Here is a 22,555-nt window from a genome sequence, read left to right as displayed (position 1 = left end):
TGCTGTAGTTTCAGCAGTAATGAGTCTGATTGAGAAATGGCTAATTATGTCCATCGTAGCTTACCTCAGGGTATCCGCACTCTTGGAGATGGGTACCTTTGCCATGTTAAACTAGGAGTGTGGATATTTGGAGGCAAATGTCTGTGGTTACTGGTAAGTAACCTTCATTTTCTTCCTCCCTGTCTTCATTTGTCTCTGTTTTAAAGCCACCATTGACCTTATTTGTGTTCACCCATAGGCCCAAAAGGCTGGAAAATTCAGACCATGCTTAAAATCCCACTAAATCGAGTTAAAGTAGTCAGGCAAGAATTTAAAAATATTTGTGTACTGCAGTACTCTATGTGTGAATGTATATATATGGCTGAGATTGACATTTCTCAATTTTCCGATGATTTGCTAAAATAGTTCCAAAACGTGACAAGCTGTCAAAAGACATATAGTTTCATAAGAGAAGTAGTTTTCCATCTGAGCACCYGTTCTAATAACAAACTGAGGACCGGTTTGTCAGTAACAGAAGATTTGGAGTGAAAGTCAGACGTTTGGGGTCTCTCTGGTTTTAGTTATATAACGGGCTTCATCTACCATAAATGAGATTCTCGATAAGAGTGAATGAAAACAAATTTGCTTTAGGAATAAATTTRTTATGCTTCTGCCTCCCACTCACACAAGACCTCACAAATCCTGTGCTTATAATATCAGTGACTCAGAAGCTGATTCTTTGATCTCATTCCTATGATTTCTGCTTTCAAGGGACATAAAAAAGAAAGGCAAACGGGTAGAGATAAGCGGAAGGGAATTGACCTGGAGCAGATCTAAAGGGCAAAAGAGATGAAGGGGGAAGACCGCTGTGCTGTCATTTTGGTGTGTTGGGCTTGATTATGCAGCATCTGGTGCAGCTGGGAGAATGAGATTGGAAATTGCAGTCCTCCAAGAAGGGTGGCCGGTCCCTGACCAGCTCAAGCCCTCAAACAGGACCCCACCTCCGTACGAGGGTGTCAGACTTTCTGTCCAGATCTCTGTGTATCTGATGCATAGCTATGCTCTGGAAACCTGTGATGTTTTTAGACTGCTCATCTGTTCCTCTTTTATGCTTGTTTTTCCCTCTAAAGCAACAATCCTGCTCATAAATACTATCTAGCCGTGGACCCTGTTTCAGGCTCGCTGTACGTGTCAGACACCAATAGCCGGCGGATATACAGGGTGAAATCCCTCAGTGGCACCAAAGACCTAGCCAGTAACTCCGAAGTGGTGGCGGGGACCGGGGAGCAGTGTCTGCCCTTCGACGAAGCCCGATGCGGGGACGGAGGGAAGGCCGTGGACGCCACCCTGATGAGCCCGCGAGGTAAAGAAGGAAAAGAAGCTGGAGAAAGTGCTTGCAGGAGGCTAGGCTGGATGCGGAAATAATTAGCTGGCAATTAAATCACTAGTCGCTTGGTAATTTTTATTCTGTGCTTTAATTACAGTGGATTGGCAAGTGTTCGTGCTTTGTTTAGTTAAAGCAAACTTTATCACCCCAACACTGAATTCTGCGAAACCAGAACAGAGCACAAATTAGCAGGGTRCCGCTCACTCCGAGAGGCAAACACACAGACTGGCAACCAAATGACTGTGTGATGTACGGTCCTCTGGGGAGGAGGAGATGTCTGTGTGGCCTTTCCTTGAGTTCTGATTCTCTTAGTATGTGTCCTCTTTTCATTCAAGTGGAAACAAGGAGTATATGCCCCTTTTCAGTTTCTGAGTTTTAACACACCTTTCAAAAGCATGTAGAGATTTGGGAGTGTATATTTTTTTTTCCATTGTTTTATCTTAATTGTAATCAGGAGTATTGCCCTGTGTTTTGAACGTCTTTGATTTTCCTTTCAATGGTCAAAACTATTTAGATTATAGTAATAGATAAAAATGAAAGGTCCTGTCTCTTTTTATAGGTGATCATTTCAGTTTGTACATAAAAAGGAGTRTAAACAGGACAGAGCTGCTCGTGCTTTAAGACTTTTAAGACTCCGTATGGAGGTTGAGATGATACAATTTAAGCCTGCCGTGTATCTCAGGGGCCAGTAGATCGACTGTTGCAACTTTTTAGGGCAGGATTCTTTGATCAGAATTTGATTTTCAGCCCAAGAAAAGGACAAGGCAGTGCACCAAATTAAAGCAGCAAAGGCAAGTGAGAAAGAGCCTTCCCTCCTAAACGACAGGTCTCAGCGTCCTCCTGTTCTAATGCATCGCTCTTCCAGGCTGCGCCTTCCCACTCGGACAGCCGTTGAACCTTTCCTTTCTTTCTAGGTTGGAAACACTTGTCCATCATTAACAGCAGATGTTCTTCCCGTGTTCCTCATAGCAACAGGTCAAAGAATTTAAACACATCCTGAAATAATATAACTTCCTCTTAAATTTYCAAAATGGTTAAAGAAGCTTCAAAAGAATTGTAAAAATTCTGTGTCCTCGTTAGATTCTTCCAGTGCAGGAAGCAGTACCTTAAAATGTTTGAGACTATAATTTGGGAGACAGCTTTTTTTTTCCCCCTTGGGTTGATAATATATCAATACAGAATCTAAATCTAGCAATTAGCTGATGCATTCTTCTGCCTGTTTAGTGTGTTGGGGGATTTTTTTTTTCCTTTAAAGACCACAGGATAAATCTGCTTAGTTCCTTTTACTTGGTAATACCACAGCTACTTGGAGGGCCYCAGGACACGGGCTCAGAAGCCAGAGCTACAAGTTGGAAGGGAGGAAAGAACAGGGGAAGTGAGGAGGAAAAAAAAAAAAAGAATCACTGACTTAAAAAATTGCTTAGCATGCTAAAGCCTGTCCTGCAGCTAGGAGCCAACAGTATTCTCTGATGCCTGTTTTGCACACTTGTAGGAATTGCAGTGGATAAGTATGGACTCATGTATTTTGTTGATGCCACTATGATTCGCAAAGTGGATCAGAATGGGATTATCTCAACGCTGCTGGGCTCCAATGACCTAACGGCCGTTCGACCTCTAAGCTGCGATTCCAGCATGGATGTCACCCAGGTAGACTCTCACTGCCTTTTTTTCTTCTCTGCCTTAGAAGAGATGGGCATCTCTTTTGGATGACTGCCTGGCCTCTCAAGAAATACTTTATGCACCACAAGATAATAGTGTGTGTGATTCATTACTGAAATGAATGAACCATCTTTTTGCTGTGGTTAACACAGGTTATTTACACAGCTATAGAGAAATAAGGTTGAGATAATGGGAGTTACTGTCTTAATTGCCTGTTTTTCTGTAATTATTGTAGAGATTCCAGAATGTAGCATTCATTCTTTGCGCAGAAACACAATTAGCTAAAGTTACCACTGCACATAGCTTAAATGTGTCTGGAAAAGCAAATCGTTGTTTGAAATAGTTGCAATTCATGACTTAGTTTCATGATTTACTCAGATAACCCCCTCGCTAATTTGCTGTTGTTACACGTGGAATTTTAAACACTGGAAGTGTACTTTTCGGTTGTAAGTTTTACAGTAATAATTTGTGCAACTCATAGGTACGGCTGGAGTGGCCTACTGATCTCGCTGTCAATCCCATGGACAACTCACTTTATGTCCTAGAGAACAATGTTATATTACGGATCACAGAAAATCATCAAGTTAGCATTATTGCTGGACGCCCCATGCACTGCCAGGTTCCTGGTATAGACTACTCTCTTAGCAAACTGGCTATTCACTCTGCACTTGAATCAGCCAGTGCCATTGCCATCTCACACACAGGAGTTCTTTACATCAGTGAGACAGATGAAAAAAAAATTAATCGGCTCCGCCAGGTAACTACCAATGGAGAAATATGCCTTCTTGCAGGGGCAGCTTCAGACTGTGATTGCAAAAATGATGTCAACTGTAATTGCTATTCTGGGGATGATGGGTATGCCACTGATGCCATCTTAAATTCACCATCCTCCTTAGCTGTGGCCCCAGATGGCACCATCTACATAGCCGATCTCGGAAATACCCGCATTAGGGCTGTCAGTAAAAACAGGCCCGTTCTTAATTCCTTTAACCAATATGAAGCTGCATCTCCAGGAGAACAGGAGCTGTACGTCTTCAATGCGGACGGCATTCACCAGTACACGCTCAGCCTTGTTACCGGCGAGTACTTGTACAATTTCACCTACAGCAGCGACAACGACGTCACGGAGGTGATGGACAACAACGGCAACTCCCTGAAGGTCCGCCGGGACACGAGCGGGATGCCCCGCCACTTGCTCATGCCCGATAATCAGATTGTCACGCTGGCCATCGGCACCAACGGGGCCCTCAAGCTGGTCTCGACTCAGACCCTGGAACTGGGATTAATGACGTACAATGGAAACAGTGGCCTCTTAGCGACGAAGAGCGATGAAACGGGATGGACGACGTTTTATGAGTAAGAATGTTTTTGGATATATTAAGTGTACAGGTATTTTTCCTAAAGGCAGGGACCAGGCCCTAGTCTGCTCCTGCCGGCGTTTGTTGTAGGCTTTTCACTGGTGCTGAATAAGCTTGTTGCATCTTTATCTAGTACGATATTGGAAATGCTGAACTGATTGCTTGATTTCATCAGTTTTGCCGTGTCCTCTAGGTGGGTACCCAACCGCCTAAATTGCATCCGCGGCGAGCGGCCAGGGAGGAGGCTCGGGGGGCTCCGGCACGACGGGCTCGCGCGCTGGTGCTGCCCCCACCAGCTTGGATTGGCGTCGCCAGGCCGGGCCCCGTGCCGAGGCTCCAGCGAGGCCGCACCTAACTCACATCCACATCAGCCCGCGCCAGGCTCTGGCTCCCGCTGAGTCGTCCCTGTCGAGGAATCTTAATTTTACAGTTTCTTTTGGAATTCAAATTATAAATCTTTCTCTTCAGGCTCATATATTACTCGCGGTTGACAAAATGTTGATTAACTTTACTGATTGTTCGTTCTTGAGACAAGTAAGGAAATTAGGTCCCTAGCTATCTGTCAGACCCCTAGTGTAACATACATCATTTGCAGATAACCCAGAAGCACATTGGCGTTCAGGGGAATAAAGATTAAAAGGCAGAATTTACTCTTTGAATGAAACTTACCAGAGATCAAAGTTGTATTAAAAATCTAGAAGAATTAGATGAGTTTTCTCTAATAGTTTATCCCAGTCTTAATAACCTTCTTGTCATTTATTGACAAAAAAAAAAAAAAAGAAAAGAAAAAACCTAAATGATATATGGAAAATATGATTTGGCTTGAGGTAGGGCAATGTGATGCCCAGATGTTTTATATGAGGCAGTTAAGGATTACTGCATAGCATTCCTTAAGCTGCTAGGCAGGATTATTAACAGGGCTTTATATTTAACCTTAAATTGTGTATGAGGTTACAGAATGCCCGTGATCCGTGTGCGTTTTAGTTTCCTAACGCGTCCGTCCTGCCCTTGAGGTTGCGCGCGGCCGCGGGCCGGCAGTGCCCTCGCGTGGCGCAGAGCTGCTCCGCCGYGCCGGGCGCTCACGCCCGGGGTTTTTTTCCCCTCCTGGATATTTTCCCACACGTTCATTACCCAGTTCCTACAGTCACGGGGCCGCCTGGAGACCTTGCCTGCTGACTGAGAGCTCCAACAGAAAGGCGCTCCGCTCGCACGGTGCACGGGSCCTTTTCTTTATGTAGGCCTTTTTTCCCCTCTACATTTGAAGATTCCCAAACTGTTATTAATTGTGGAAAATGAAAACAGTCACACCGTTTAAAGCCCTGCCTCAAACCCATGGAAATGTTGAAAAGGGATCTGAACGATTCCCCAGCTGGTGCAAGTGGCAGCGGAGCGTCACGGGAGGTGCCGCTTATTAGTAAAGCTCTGCTGCCATCGCTAGGTAAATGCGGAAGGGAGCCGCTTTGATGTCTTACTGAGATGCATCTGAAGATAGAATTTATTGTGTTTATGGTGTTGACATATTGATCAGATATTTTTCAAAGGTCAAATAAGAAAAAATGTGCAATCGTTGCGTCAGGTCAGTGGATTTTAAGTCCCAGAGCTAGATCTAAGGAGCATAGACTGAGCTACTCTGTTAGATAAGAGCTAAATTTAATGATGTGCTAGAGGTAACTTTGAGATTTCTGCGTGAATTCTCATCATTGTGGAGCCCATAGGTGAGAGGACTGCATCTGCATTTCCTTTAATGCAAAATGTCATGGCACATATAGAGAATAACCTATATGTGGTGACTGTTGTGCAGGTTAGAAAAGAGCTGTTAAGTGCCACTCACGTGGAGATTAAAAGGAGATACGTGTCTCAATATGTGCATGGACTGCCAGGGCTGGAAGGCACCTATATGTACCGGAGATACTCACTGCAAAATGAAATGGAGACATCTCCTTTAAGCTGATCGTAGGGGGCTGACTTAGAGAACCTCCTTAATAAGCTCTGCCCTCCTATGTACCCCCACAGTTAAGGATTTCATTAATAAGATGATGAGAATTATTTAAATCAAGTTTAGCAGCCCTGCCATCTCAGTCACTCTATACTGGTTGCTCTTTTATATTAATTCTTTGAAGCAGTTTCAAAGGGAAAATTACATCTTCAGCATTCCTGTTTTTTCATGGCTATAAGTTAATATCAATTAAAGGTGAAAGAAATMCTGAGTTAAGGAGACTTTTTACAGACAAGAAAATTGTTTTCTGTGCCATTAAATTCATAGAGTCCTACAGAGATAAGCAATCCCTAAAATTGTTAGTATGGCAGCTGAACTGAGAAAGAACAATATTACTCTAAGTAGTAGAAAACTATTTAAGTGATTAAAAAAAAAAAAAAAAGCTCTATGAACTTAAGTTTGGAAGCACTTCTGCATTTTTTATTTTCAGTGTATTTATATCAAAGAGATTCTTGAAGTGCAGTGCTACTTTTTGGGGTATATAACTCTCTTTTATGCCAACTGTGCACTGAAAAAGCTCACAGGATTAAGTTTGTACRTGATATATACATGTGTATGCATGTGTGTAGGGTATTTCTATATAATGGTATGTGCATATACACTCCTATGTGCATATTATGTATGGGTAATGCGCACATCAGTCACACCAGGACCAGGCAAGTCTCTTCAATAATGCAGCAGCTAACAGCAGGCTCACACAGGGGGAATATTAGSCTTCGTTTGGGGCATGAAGAACAGGTCTTTGAAGTGGTCCTCAGCGGTATTGCACTTGGCCTTTGGAGCATCCTAACRGGATGCTGCTGTTTTCTCAGATCCGCTTGTTTTTATAAGGGAGAGGGAAGAGGGATGTATGTAAATGCGGATGGATGTGCCTGCTGCCCTGGCCTGTGCTAGGTCCGAAGCTGCCCTTGCCCCTTGCTGCCAGGCTGCCTAGGAAAGCGTGCCGGCTCGCCCCGCACGCAGGAGCATTTCCAGCCTGAAAGGCCGCATTGCCGGCCTAAGAGATGGCCTAAGATGCAGGGGTGCCAGCAGGCAGGGCATGGTAAAGCCGCCCACGGGGTGTAGCCACCCACCTGCTGCAGGGGCACCCCGATATTTGGGTGTTTGCGGCCCACTGAGAAACCTGCAAGGGGACGTCCCAAGGCCGCCCCTGTGGGACAGCGGCCACTGTGTCCCCAGGGCAGCGCCCGCCCTGCCAGCCCGGAGCCGCTCACCCCTGGGCCCCGGTGTCCGGCCRAGCCCCATGGCTAATGTCAGGGTCAGGCTGATGTCAGGCCAGTCCATAGCGCAGCCTGCGGTCCTTGAAACCTCCACCCGCTCTGACAGTTTGGCTTGCGGTTAAGCCACGAATTAGGAAGATGTCAGTGGTCACAGGGAGCTCCTGGGTTTAAAGGTACTGAGATTAAGACCAGATCCATTCACCCTCATCCTAGATGAGAGTGTGGGCTGGATGTCCTGTAACCCGACATCATGTCTTAGACTGTAAGAGGCAGTAGCTGCTTGAGAAGCAGTAGGCTGGAAAAAAAAAAAAAAATCTGTTTGTTAGATGTCTTAAAGAAGAGCAATATATAATTTATCCATTCAATTCCACTATAACTTTCACTTTTTTATTCTTCAGAGAAATTGACTTTTTCATGTTCTAGTAAGCGGTTGTTCTCAAGAATCCAGTTCAAAAAATAATGTGTCATTTTTAAATTATGTAGTACATGAATGTATTCTGTTTTATTCCTCTAAAATATTTGCCTCTGCAAGTTTTTAAAAATAGAAATTTATTGATGCAATAGTTTAAATAGAAACGCCTTCTTTATATGCCAGTATTGTAGTGTGTGTATATATAATTTAAGTAGTGATTTTTTTTATCTCTAGCTCATAAACTAAGCGATCTGAAGATCTTTATAGACAGCATTTGTGTAGGTATCACCCTGAGCGCGTCCTTCCATTGGTTATAAGCCTTTTAACATCTGCCGTTTCCTTTTTTGAATCYTGTCACAGCGCTGGGAAGCAAGTTTCACGGACGAGGGCAAAACCTTGATGGATGGAAACGACATGAGAATATTTTCTTTTTTTTTTCTGTTCTAGTCTCTGCAAGTCCTAATCCATATTTACTTTTATACTTGCCTTTGCACTTTGAACAGATATTTTCAGTGAGTAGCCCACAGCATTCCCCAGGACTTTTTCCTGAGTTAATTAAAAAATCAGCTATGTGAATGAGTAATTTAAATTACTCTGGCTCATTTGCATTAGCTAACATATACTTGCTGATGGGGGATTTCATCTGCCGTTATTCTGAACGTTCACTGAGCTCTGCTTGGCCATTCTGAAGTCACTTWTAGACTTTTTCTAATTTTGTCTTAAATAACATTGTCTTCTATAATATTTGGCACCTAATTATTATGTTCGTGCGGTTAATAATCACTAAACATAAATATAATCCCCATACAGAGTCTGAGGGTGTCTCCTGTTATTAATCTTTCAGCTTGTCAAAACTGTCTCTTTTTATGCCTTTGCTTTTCGTTTCCAGGTGGATGTTTCATTGGACCAAGTTCTTCTCTCAYCTATGCTATTTTATGTGAAGACCTTCCTATATGTTTAACCCAAGCCCATTCACAAGCTACATCAGATGCTGTCTTTTAGCTAGTATTTTGCTGATGTTGTCCAAAAAAAAGAAATCTCGATGTCTTCTAATGGGCAGAAACACGTGGCTTTTGTTAAGAAAAATGATGCCACTTARTATCTGTTTGGTGTTTAAGTGCTTAAATGAAGACTATATATTKTTGGTCCCTGATGACCCTGTAATGGGTTCTTTTAGCGATTTTCTCCTTTGTCTGGTGTTTTCTTTGATTCTGGTAAGMTTTTTTGGTCCACAGGCAGTGATTTTTTTCTTTCCTCCCCGAAATTCATTGAATGGCTGCAACCATCTGTAATRCCACATTTTCTATTTGTATTAACCGAGAAGTCTATTGTATGTAGTATCCAGGAGATATGATGTACAGGCCAAGTATCCCACTTGGAGGTTTCTTAACAGCTTCTGTTTGTAAAAACTCAGTGAAATAATTCTCGCCTTTGGAGCTAAACAGAGACTTGCAAGGAAGATGCTGCTGTGACACTGCTTTTCTGCCACACCCAGCGGCTCGATGGATTGACCAGTTCTCTTGCAGRTTTCTCTTTCGCTGGATTTCTGCGTCCTGAGGATGACCAGCTGCTTTCAGTCGCTACCTAATCTTTTCTCTTAAATCTGCATCGAATGTTTCTCTCACCACCCTGCTGTTTAGAAGTCCGGTCAGTTTGGTAGTGGCTAGGTGGAAAACTCCTGCACAAGGAAAGAATTGTAGCACCTAGAGTGGCCAAGGGGGATACTCATTTTGTGTTTCAGGTCCATATTSCTTGCCCTCAAGACAGGGAATGTGCTTGGTCAAGGTCAATGTGCTTCTTTAGCACATATGTCTGCAGAAATACAGACTAGAAAAGGAGATGGAGAGAGAAAGAATCTGATTTGATTTGGGTCGGCATTCCCCCTGCTCCCAGCTTTTAACCTCTGGATTTATAAACAAACGTAACAGTTGCTTGGAGATGCAGTAAGCTCTTAAAGAGCCATATATTTTATTGTTTTTATTTTTGTGCCCCCAGGGCACTAGATTTGTCTTCTAAGGTACATTGTAAGTGCTGACTGTTGCCTTTCTTGCAACATCAACTTGTCCTGTGCCTTAACTTCTCATCCTTCATCCTTATGAGCAAAAGATTGACCCGAAAGTAATGGAGTGCWATAGCTAAGACCAAAATGAAGTCGTTAATGTTCTCAGGCTGATGTCATTTTTTTGTATCTTAGGGCAAGTTTATTCCTTGGTGTGGCGCTTGAAACCATACATAGTTGTTTCCACAGGGCATGCAGTTGTGTGTGTGCAGTTATATTTCCTACTATTGTTATGATTCAACTTCCTTAGAGTGAAATGCAGCTTCTAAAATACAGATCAGTTTACTCTAACAGTAATTGGTTGAACCAAATACAATTCTGTATATTCATTAATATCTTCATTGATTCAAAAAGAAGCTAGTCTGAATTTTTCACTGGTATAGCTGAGATCAGGGTTTCTGAAAATTACTGTTTTATCCTCGTATCCTCTTTCAACAATACATAGCCAGAATGTTCTTTTTTTTTTCTTTTTTCTTTTTTCAAAGATTAATACATTGAGTTGATAAAAATGAATATATATATATATATATTTGTATATCCTCATGCTTTTTTGCTCTCACTAACTTTTCTATTAGCTATGATCATGAGGGGCGCCTCACCAATGTGACACGGCCCACCGGCGTGGTAACTAGCCTCCACCGCGAAATGGAGAAGTCCATTACCATCGACATCGAGAACTCTAATCGGGATGACGATGTCACGGTCATCACAAATCTCTCCTCTGTGGAGGCTTCCTATACAGTTGTCCAAGGTACCAAAGTGCACTTCTCGGCACGTCTGCCTACCACACACGTAATTCGTGAAAGTAATCCCGAAAAGTTTCTGCTCGTTAGGACAATTATGAGCAGGGGGGAAAAAGTGTAAGATTTGCCTGAAAAACTCCCATTAAAGTCACTCTTAGAATGACAGGTCTTCAGGACAGGTAAGAAATATTTCAAAATAATACTTTATGTCAGATACGTACAGTTGTTACCTGCTAATGGAAGCTAGTTCTGCTCTTGCCTCTCCTATCAGGTTCACTTCACCCACTTGCCCATTTCTCTGCACTTCAGTGCAAAATAGGTTCTGACTTCACTGTCACACAAATGCAGTGTGGTTGATGTGTGTGGCCTGTCTTTGTAATACCCTGTTGGAGAAAGAGGCTCATGTAGCATCCTCTTACTCTTAGAAACTCAATCTCCCAAATTTACCATTTGGAATAAATGCCATTGGAATAAAACGTAGAAGAAATAGTGCAGTGGATAATGTAGTGTCATCATTAGCACGTCAGAGAAACTGTTATGGCCCGAGAATAGCAAGAGATGAGCAACAAAATGGTTTAAATGTTTGTGTGGAGCTGTCTAACATGGCCCAAACACTGTATCTGTTGCAGTGAAAACAGCCAGGGTTATCAAGGATAGATTGCAAGAATTTGGTGAATTATGTGTTTTTTTAATTAAGATATAATGTCACTGCAATAAGAATATCATCAGTGAACAATAGTCTCCTCCTGATCGAAATGTCAGCATTTATAGACTATTATACCATGACACGTCTGGTGACAAAGACTTTATTCCTCTTATAGCAGATGATTAATTATGCAGATGCTGTCCTTTTGTCAGACTAATATTGGTGCTGCGGTGCCAGGCGCCCGCTGCAGCGCTGCGTCCTGGCCAGCGCGGGGTGGACCTGGCCGTGTCGGACAGCTGGAAAACAGCACAGCCATGAAACACCTCTCTGTTTTTGGAACTTGTAGCAGAAAGCAAAAAGGGCCAGGTGTGCAAGGGGCTAGGCCAGGTCTTTTGTGCTAGAATGAAGAATGACACCCAAGGAAAGGGCCGTGGCTGCCAGCTGCTATTGCTGGAGCCCCACACACACCTTGTGGATTTAAAGCTAAGCTGTAGTTCTGAGCTGCGCATCTGCTGGGAGACAGGCTTTAAACCGAGACGCACAGAAAGAGACGGGCCGACCTTTCCATGCTCCGAAAGAAGCCAACGGTCCTTGGTTTTTCTCTTCTTTTTATCCTGGAGTTTAATGGTTTGTTGTTTATCCAGCAGCTCAGTTTTCAGGAGATTTTGTTCATATTAGAAATAAGTTAGGCGGTTGAAATGTGTCGGTGTGCATTTTGATTTACAATTAAGACTAAAGGCAAAACGTGATGGAATAAACGTAGTATCTCTCGGCAGGCTCACTGTTGCACTACTGTTCTTTACATGAAGCAGCAACATCTGTAATTTCCACCATGGTGCCACGTAAGTGGTAATTGCAGGCTGACTTCATTTAACATCAACAGGAGTGCAATAAAAAAAACATCAAATTAAGCTATATGTTTTCTTTCTGACTGGAGTAGCTAAATTATTTTCTTTTCATTATTGCTGTAGATCAAGTGAGGAACAGCTACCAGCTCTGTAATAATGGTACTTTGAGAGTGATGTATGCCAATGGCATGAGCATTAGCTTTCACAGTGAACCTCATGTCCTGGCTGGGACTGTAACTCCCACCATAGGACGATGTAATATTTCTCTGCCGATGGAAAATGGTTTGAACTCAATCGAATGGCGTCTGAGGAAAGAACAGATTAAAGGCAAAGTGACTGTGTTTGGAAGAAAGCTCAGGGTAAGTCAAATCAGCCACAACAATAACGATCTTTTCTTGTGTGTGCAAACAACTTGCCATTTTGAAGGACATGTCTTTTCTACTCTTACTTCTTAGAAATGTGCAACTCAGGGGATTTCTTTGGTATGACAATCTTCTCTCTATGTGAGATGCCAGTTAAGTGCTTGGAATCATCTGCTGTCATCAGCTGTAAAAGTTGGGTTTTTTTTTTTTTTTTGACAAAAAGTACATTAAAAGACGCTGGTAAAAGTACACAGAATATTACTGCAAGTCCCTCTCTTTAAGGAGATGGTCGGCAGGAAAACGTGATAACGTGATTGCAAAACAATTGCCATAATTAGTCATAATCACAGGATGAGCAAAACTTCTAGGTGATGGAGTCCGTGCCTTGCAAACTGAAGATCAGATCTGCAYCCAGATTAATCCCTTTCAGTGCTTATTAGATACCTAAATTTTCACTGATGGTTTCAGAATGTAGCAATTGGAAAGGGCTTTGGGATTCTGGGCAGAAAAAGTCTATAGGGCTCATCCAAGTCCCGATCCTTTTAATAATTCCCTCAACATCTGTGGACATGGGATAAAGCTTTAAGTGTTCAAAGTGATCATATTAAATGCAACATATGTAATCAACTACACGGCAATTTACAAAAAATACTCAGATAGGAGCATTACATGTTGATACTTGCCAGTTGCTTAACATCTAATTCACGACGCTGAATTAACAACAGTCTGTCCTTATTCTCCCAAATCCTCAGAACGGTTTGCACCTATTGGTGTGAAGGGGAAGGTTAGACAAAAAATGGAATGAGATTAGCAGCTAATCCTTAATGACTAAATTTCATGGCTGTGTAATTGATTTTTGATGTGTTGACCTGCAGGAGTCGATTGTAAGTGGAAAATAGATCGGCTCTGCATTTTGACTAGGTGTTCCAAATAAAAATAAATAGRACTCTAAAATAAAATTTCTGTAATCCTCACCCTCGCTACTAAAAACTTAATAGAAGTACTTGTGGTAATTAGCTGGAGTTAAATGTCTTGGAGCTGAAACCTTGCCTGAGATGGATTTTCTTGCATCATGTTTATGCAAATCCAAACACTGCTTTATCTAGCAACACCTCAACATTTAATTGTCTGGTGTTAGTTCCTGTAACAATAATCACATATCCATTTAGCTCTTTTAAATGAAAATCACTATGAGATTATAACAGGTTGAGCGGACTGAAAATGAAATTTGAAAATGAGGGAGAAAGCAGAGAATTAATTTGCATCTCATTTATTCTAATTCCTCCTTGTAAATTGTCTCGCGAAGGCGGCGGAGCCCTGTGCCAGTGCTGGGAGAGGGCAGGGCAGCCCCACGGCCACCCCCAGGGCGGGCAGGGACCAAGGCTGCTTCCCCAGGACCAGGACGGAAGCCCCCGGAGCTGCTGGCCGGATCCCAAACTCGGGATGAGGGCCGAGTGCYGCGGCATGGGAGTCGCGCCCTGGCAGCGCGCGCTGCTCGGCCGCCTGCGTTGACGGGCGCTGCTGCCAGTGCAGCCCAACCCTCGGAGCTTTCATCCATGTACTGAGRTCCTGGGTGCCTCCCTGGCCCAAACGGGCCTCCTGCACAAGCAGCAGCTCAGCAGCCTCGGGCCACGGCACGGCTGAGGCTACACCAAGTCCCTGCCGCCGTCTCTGTCGCGGCCCCGGCGAGCGACGCACGTCTGCTCTTCACTCGCATCACCCGTTCAGCCAGAGCAGATGTGCGTGTAGGTAGCCGAGCAGCAGCTTGCGAGATCAGCTCAGCCTTGGTAATCCTACTAGTGTTGCTAGCGTCCCCGGGAGGAGTGGGAGTTAGTCATTTTGTTTGGGTTTCTGTGTAATTAATATGACACTGCAATTACACTCCGTGGTTTTACTTGTTTTACGAATGAAAATGAAGGTATGGAATTATCCACACAGGTGCTCCTTTATTCTCCGAGCAATGTTTGTGTGTGTGCACTGCTCTTCTTGTGGGTACTCRTTTCAGAAAACTGGTACTTAAGTACTCTTTGGCAGAAAACCCCTAATAACCTTAATAAAGCTTTTGAGGAAAAAAGGAGGACACCTGGAGGCAGCCTTGTCTGCACGAGGACTGCAGTTACTGCAGTGTTGGGGAGAAACCCAGAGAAGTCCAACTGCTTTATAAGGCTCTAAAAAAAAWTTTAAGTTTTTAAATTTTACTTTTTTTTTTTTAAGACTTTGTTTTTCAAAATCCTGTTTCTAAGGAATGACAATTTTTCAGCCTAAAATTTTATTTTCAGTTCAGAGCTAACTGTTTTTGAGTGGTTAAAGCTCCCCTCTGCCTTCCCCAGCCCTGTCTGAAAGACAGGCTTTTCATAGGTCTTTGCCATCAGTGCAAGTGCTAATGTTGAGTTTGACTTCCACAGTTTTGCTGGTATTAAAACAGGATAAGAGAATTGGGGTTATTTTTGACAAGATATTTAGAAGAAAAAAAAAAAAAAAAAAAAAAAGTCCTGTCTTTCCTCTGAATCAGGAGAAAAGTTTCCTATGCAAAACCTTTGGGAAAACCTACAGAAAAGAGCTTTTTATAATGATTGCCCACCAAGGAAATGAAAACTGTGTTAAAGAGCTAAGTTTTATTAATGGAAAAGATGAGGATAAGGATAATGAGCGATAATTTAAAATAATTATTTCTTTACAAACACCAAGCTGTGTTAAATTTAAAATTGCTTTCTGTGTAAGTGAATTCCTATGGAGTAGGATGGGATGGGAATTGGGTTTACCCTGACAGTGAAAAAAATATCTCAAAATAACTTTTATGTCCTCGAGAAAGGCTCAGGGTTAATTTACATATTGTTTGATGTGCAGTTTAATTTTGGATAAAAGAAAATGTTGCTTAATCAAAGCTACTGTAAAATAGAAGCCCAAGAACAAATTCCCAGAAACCCATGAATACTTCTTAAGTAGTCATTGCTGTCAAATGATATCTAATTTGAAGACTTTTACTTTATTAATGACACATCTACAATTAAATTGTAGCCTAAGAAGCTTTATCAGATTACAGCATTAGCCTCAATTCTGTGGCTCAGCCTCCAATGAATATATTTATGTATCTTGTATTACCATATTTTCACTGGAAACCTATGCATTTCCTACAGTCCTTTCTGGTTTGTTTACATGCATTTTTTAGAATGACCTGTGGGTTGGAACACTTCATATTGTGGGTTTTTTTTTTTTTACTTTAGAAATCTTAGCTGAAACACAAGTGAAAAGTAAAACATAAAAGACAGTTTACTTGAGTATTTAGTTTTCTTTCTCGCTTTTTGTGAGGGATATCTTGCAAAACGATAGAAGACCAGATTTCTCAGCCTCTGGGATCAGGGGTTTTAAGCCTGGAAGTGGAAAGTGTGAGATATCCTACACTTTTTGAAATTTAGGGAAATCGAGTTCTCCTTTAAGTGTACTATTTCTACTATGAAAATTCTTAGAGGTTGAGTGCTTACCAGTCACTAAATGTAACCTTCTTCCATTTCCATAGGTTCATGGAAGGAACTTGCTGTCCATTGATTATGACCGGAACATACGCACAGAAAAGATCTACGACGATCACCGCAAATTCACGCTGAGGATCATTTACGATCAGCTGGGCCGCCCCTTCCTTTGGCTGCCCAGCAGCGGCCTGGCCGCGGTCAACGTGTCCTACTTCTTCAACGGGCGCCTGGCCGGGCTGCAGCGGGGCGCGATGAGCGAACGCACGGATATCGACAAGCAAGGGCGCATTACGTCGCGCATGTTTGCCGATGGCAAAGTCTGGAGCTACACCTACCTAGAAAAGGTAGGGAGGAGCTGCTTTAACCTCTGACATGAGCTGCACGGAGGCAGCAGTCCTGCTTCCTTCGGGCGCTCTGCCCAACATGTGCCCAAAGACGATCTGAAAACTCTAATATAGCAGTTGTTCGGAATCTGACCTAAAATGTTTATGTTTTTCAATTAGCCAATTGAAAGTGATGTTTTTTATTAGAAATTCTTCATTCCAAGTTCTTTTGATATTTCCCTGAGGTCAAAATTGCGTGACTAAGCCTGACAAAAGATTCGAGGAGAAAACAGGTATTTCATCTCTAATCGTTATCTGTTAAATGGAAATGTGATGCTGCATTTCAATTAGCCTAATTAAGACACTGTAATCATAAAACTTTGCCTTAAATACTTAAAATGGCATATCATTTTCTGCTTCCCTTTGAATCGGTTGCTCTGTGTGAGCTAGAGTTGTTGTCACTGCTGATTTTCATGTGTGTTTCACGGGAGTAGTCAAGAGTTAGAGCTGCTCCAAATTATTTATCTAACTTACCTGCATTTAAGAAAAACCAAAGCCACTAAAAGGAGGAGAGCCAAGAGATTGATCCCCTACACTTCGTTTCCAACATATTGATTTCTGAGTAGCAGCACATCCTTACATCTGGCAGTATGTCCATTTTCTTGAGGAGTTTTGGACCCCTACTAATGGATTTATGTCTCGTTATTTTCACACTACTATGTCCTTTTACTTTTTTAATGCCCTCTCTGAATTGAGTGCTGAAAGACATGAAATAAATATGTATTTCTTTTCTTTCTCGACAGTCAATGGTGCTACTGCTTCAGAGTCAACGGCAATACATCTTTGAGTTTGATTCTTCAGACCGGCTTCATGCCGTCACCATGCCCAGCGTTGCTCGGCACAGCATGTCAACCCACACGTCTGTGGGCTACATTAGAAACATTTATAACCCTCCGGAAAGCAACGCATCAGTGATTTTTGATTACAGCGACGATGGGAGGATTTTGAAAACATCCTTTTTAGGTACTGGACGACAAGTCTTCTACAAGTATGGAAAGCTATCCAAGTTATCTGAGATTGTTTATGACAGCACGGCAGTCACTTTTGGATATGATGAAACTACGGGCGTCCTAAAAATGGTGAACTTGCAAAGCGGTGGCTTTTCTTGCACGATCCGCTATCGTAAAATTGGCCCTCTGGTTGACAAGCAAATCTACAGGTTCTCTGAAGAAGGTATGGTCAATGCAAGGTTTGATTACACGTATCACGATAATAGTTTTCGAATTGCGAGCATCAAACCCATCATAAGCGAGACGCCCCTTCCGGTCGATCTGTACCGTTACGACGAGATTTCAGGCAAAGTAGAGCATTTTGGCAAATTTGGGGTTATTTATTATGATATAAATCAAATCATTACTACAGCAGTTATGACGCTGAGTAAGCACTTTGATACCCATGGGCGCATTAAGGAAGTTCAGTATGAAATGTTCAGGTCACTGATGTACTGGATGACAGTACAATACGACAGCATGGGAAGGGTGACTAAAAGAGAGCTGAAACTCGGCCCGTACGCCAACACCACCAAGTACACGTACGATTATGACGGAGACGGGCAGCTGCAGAGCGTGGCAGTAAACGACCGGCCAACCTGGCGGTATAGTTACGATCTGAATGGAAATCTTCACCTCCTGAGTCCTGGAAACAGCGTCCGCCTGATGCCTCTGCGTTACGATCTGAGAGACAGGATTACACGCTTAGGTGACGTGCCGTACAAGATCGATGATGATGGATTCTTGTGTCAGCGAGGCTCGGATGTCTTTGAGTACAACTCCAAAGGCCTCTTGACGAGAGCGTACAACAAAGCAAACGGTTGGCACGTTCAATACCGTTACGATGGACTGGGCCGAAGAGCTTCCTGCAAGACGAACCTGGGGCATCATCTCCAATATTTTTATGCTGATCTGCACAATCCGACAAGAGTTACTCACGTCTACAATCATTCCAATTCAGAAATTACCTCCTTGTACTATGATCTGCAAGGCCACCTCTTCGCAATGGAGAGCAGCAGCGGTGAAGAGTATTACGTCGCCTCCGATAACACGGGCACCCCCTTAGCAGTGTTCAGCATCAACGGACTCATGATCAAGCAGCTTCAGTACACAGCATATGGAGAGATCTATTACGACTCCAACCCCGATTTCCAGATGGTTATTGGGTTCCATGGGGGACTGTATGACCCGTTAACCAAACTGGTCCATTTTACCCAAAGAGACTATGACGTCCTTGCTGGGCGCTGGACCTCTCCCGATTACGCGATGTGGAAAAAGGTTGCTCGGGAGCCTGCTCCTTTCAACCTGTACATGTTCAAGAGTAATAACCCTCTCAGCAACGAACTGGATTTAAAAAATTACGTAACAGGTGAGGCTCCGGTCTGTTTTTTTTTTTTGTAAGTGGCCCTGTAGTACGGAAGTTAATTTGAGAAGGGAATAATAAATCAGACTTGGCCTTACTAGATATTTGCTGAATCCTTCGATCAAGTTCGGACTATTTTTCCCTTCTGTCCTATGGAAAGGGCTGGCTGATCTTGATCTTTATTACCAAATGTTTGGAAAACCCATATGCCATAATGGAAAAATTATTACCCCTGTGAAAGGGACGATATAGCCCCAATTCACTATTTAGGATGAATTGAAAACAATATTTTTTGCTTTACTGTGGAATACTGCAACTCTATAAACTGCTGCACTGTGATATAAATCATAAGCTAATTGAAATTAAGGAAGTAGGAGATACTTTTTCTAAATGTTACACATTTGTTACACATTTTTATTTCTAACTTGCCTGATAACTTTTAATTTTTAGATGTCAAAAGCTGGTTGGTGATGTTTGGATTTCAGCTCAGCAACATTATTCCCGGTTTCCCCAGAGCAAAAATGTACTTCGTGTCACCGCCGTACGAGTTGTCCGAGAGCCAAGCGTGTGAGAACGGACAGGTAGGTAGAACCGGGGAGCTGCTTTGTGGGTAAAGGTGAGTCACTCTGTGCATCAAAACACCGGCTCTTCAGCTGTTAGAGTACAAAGCTGTATATTTATTTCCATGTAAAATGGAAGTGAGTATAGCTAGATTTTATACTAATGAACATATGCTGGTTTTGCCAGCCTTCGTTGTTATTGCAATTACAGCGCCATTAGTTTGTCTTTTATTGAGTTCTGCCCTGATGAACAAGTTGTAACTTGATTAACGTGATTAACAATAGCAAAAGGAAACTTCACAGTGTTAATTTATCAGCCGTTGTACCTATGGTAACGTTTTCCCAGTAACATGTATTGCAAAGAACTTAGGTTTGCACTTGTGCTATTAAGAATGCTTCTACTCCTAACCCTGTAGAGAAAAGCAACTTAGTTTTTGATTTTTTTTTCATAATTAGAAGATTTGATTTGCTATTTCTGTTAGTACCATTACCTTCAATTATGTTCATACTTGTCAGGTAAAGCATAGGCAGTGGCTGTATGCTTTCCTCCTCCTTAATAAATTGCCACCCTTTTAAGATACGTGAAAAGAATATCAGACCAGTTTTATCTACCTCCAAGTATTTTATTCATATGCACTCATTGAAATTTATGGGCAGAAGTTTCCAGTAATTAAGTGACATCTTTTAATGAATTGGTCCTGTTTGCTGTAGATGCTGGTTCAAATTGTGGTAGACTTGGGTCATGCCTCTTCTTTTAAAGCATAGTATGTAGATAGCTAAGATTGAGGGGGGGGGGTATGTTATATATATATGTATGTATAATGCTATAAACATGGTTTCTAAGAACATAAAAAAGAGCTGATGCTCTCAGTAGCAAAAAAAAAAAAAAAAAAAATGCCAAACGAGTTTTTTCCTGATTCTGAGCACAACATGGTGCATGGGCACATAGCTGAGAGTGGTCCTTGTGCAGCTCATCATTCCCACTGCCTGGCTTTCCTCTGGAAAGCAAAGCAGAGATGGGCACTGCTCTCAGAGCCCCACTGAAAACACTGATTCCATCTTCTTTTTGTCTTCTTTTCAGCTCATTACAGGAGTGCAGCAGACAACGGAAAGACACAACCAAGCGTTCATGGCTCTCGAGGGACAGGTCATATCTAAAAGGTTACATGCCAGCATCAGAGAAAAAGCCGGCCACTGGTTTGCGACCACCACTCCCATTATTGGGAAGGGAATCATGTTTGCTGTGAAGGAAGGCCGTGTAACCACCGGCGTCTCCAGCATAGCCGCCGAGGACAGCAGAAAAGTCGCCTCGGTCCTTAACGGCGCCCACTACCTGGACAAAATGCACTACAGCATCGAGGGAAGGGACACCCACTACTTCGTCAAGGTCGGCTCGGCCGACGGCGACCTCGTCACACTCGCCATGAGCAGCGGGCGGAAGGTGCTGGAGGGCGGCGTGAACGTGACCGTCTCGCAGCCCACGCTGCTCGTCAGCGGCAGGACTCGAAGGTTTACCAACATCGAGTTCCAGTCGTCCACCCTGCTGCTCAACATCCGCTACGGCCTCACGCCGGAGGCGCTGGACGAGGAGAAGGCGCGGGTGCTGGAGCAGGCGCGGCAGCGGGCGCTGGCGGCCGCCTGGGCCAAGGAGCAGCAGAAGGCGCGCGACGGGCGAGAGGGCAGCCGCGCCTGGACGGACGGAGAGAGGCAGCAGCTTCTGAGCACGGGAAGGGTGCAAGGTTACGAGGGATATTATGTCCTGCCCGTGGAGCAGTACCCCGAGCTAGCAGACAGTAGCAGCAACATCCAGTTTTTAAGACAGAATGAAATGGGAAAGAGGTAACAAATTAACCTGCTGTCATCCGTGGCTGGATGAATCAGTAGTCTCAACTGTTATCTCCTCTCCTAAGGAGATGAAGACCTAAATGGGGGCACTAGGCTGAGCTGCTTTGGGATAGTAAGTGGCAAAAAGCTCATATTTTTTGAGTTAAATGCTACTGTTCACGTGATTAAAAACCACATCCTGAAGTGGACTAAAGCCAGACTGAAAACTTCTGAGTATACAAATTAAAAAGTACCCCTGAAATATTACCCACTTGTTCTGGGTCTAAAGAAAAATAAAACGAAGGCCTCGTATTGTATTACCTCACTCCATTCACACGTGAGCAAACTAAGAAATCCAAGTGGGCCACATTCACTAACCAGCTGATGAAACACAAATGATTCAGACTGCTTGTTTGATAAATATCCAAGAGGTTTTCATTTAAAGCAAAATACAGGTGCATTTAAAACATGACTTTGGGGTGATTTGTGTGTAGCAACTGGAGGAAAACGAGGATGCAAGTGAGAGCGCACTGGAAATAATAAAGCAGAATATATTTAAAAGTGACAAAACCGCACTTGCACTCCAACCCTCCACTTGGCTGGCCTGAAGTTTAGCTTATTCAAAGAGGGCAGAGTGTAAAGTTACATTCGAAACGGTGGCTATAAATCACTACAAATAAATTTCATACTCTGTTTGTCTTTGAAGATATCCATTGTGGACAGTATAACACAGTTACAGGGTGTAGTCTGTTTAGATTCAGTAGTTTGTTGGTATCAGTTCCAGTAGAGCTGTGGGCATTGTGTTACACTATTGCAAATGGGCACCACGTCAGATCACCCTGTACATACATCAGCCAGAAGGCACAATCACTGTTTCAGATTTAAAAATTATTAGTGTGTTTGTTTGGTCGAGAAACTGAGACAATCACATGACAGTCACCACAAAAAAAAAAAAAAAAAAAAAAAAAAAAAAAAAAAAAAAAAGAAGTCTAATAAGAACTTTGGTACAAGAACTTTTTTGTAATATACATGTATGAATTGTTCATTGAGTTTTTATATTAATTTTAATTTGCTGCTAAGCAAAGACTAGAGACAGGCAAAGATAATTTATGGCAAAGTGTTTAAATTGTTTATACATAAATAAAGTCTCTAAAACTCCTGTGAATTATTTGTCTTCTATTGTGAAATCTTTTACATACTTCAAAAAAAAATAAGATATGCATCAGATTCTATCACCCGAAGCGTGCGGCGCGTCGTGCGTGGAGAAGCTGCCCCGTCGTCACCGCGCGGATTCGGC

General features: G+C 42.7%; 1 protein-coding gene across 1 annotated transcript in view; it reads left to right on the top strand.

Annotated features, from left to right (window-relative positions):
* The window catches only part of TENM2 (teneurin transmembrane protein 2), a 183,223-nt gene extending 161,069 nt beyond the window's left edge, over nucleotides 1-22,154 (top strand). The window contains exons 19-27 of the mRNA XM_026035681.1: nucleotides 1,110-1,342; nucleotides 2,859-3,013; nucleotides 3,507-4,381; nucleotides 10,646-10,821; nucleotides 12,431-12,666; nucleotides 16,187-16,483; nucleotides 17,266-18,880; nucleotides 19,325-19,455; nucleotides 20,516-22,154. Of these exons, the coding sequence (XP_025891466.1) occupies nucleotides 1,110-1,342; nucleotides 2,859-3,013; nucleotides 3,507-4,381; nucleotides 10,646-10,821; nucleotides 12,431-12,666; nucleotides 16,187-16,483; nucleotides 17,266-18,880; nucleotides 19,325-19,455; nucleotides 20,516-21,277 (4,480 nt within the window). The 3' untranslated portion in view covers nucleotides 21,278-22,154. The remainder of the gene's footprint in view (nucleotides 1-1,109; nucleotides 1,343-2,858; nucleotides 3,014-3,506; nucleotides 4,382-10,645; nucleotides 10,822-12,430; nucleotides 12,667-16,186; nucleotides 16,484-17,265; nucleotides 18,881-19,324; nucleotides 19,456-20,515) is intronic.
* Nucleotides 22,155-22,555: the final 401 nt, after the last annotated feature.

Source organism: Nothoprocta perdicaria, unplaced genomic scaffold (assembly GCF_003342845.1).
Source record: "Nothoprocta perdicaria isolate Ctin4 unplaced genomic scaffold, notPer1 scaffold_165, whole genome shotgun sequence".
In the NCBI taxonomy this organism is placed as follows: Eukaryota; Metazoa; Chordata; class Aves; order Tinamiformes; family Tinamidae; genus Nothoprocta; species Nothoprocta perdicaria.
This window is presented reverse-complemented; position numbering and strand designations above follow the sequence as displayed.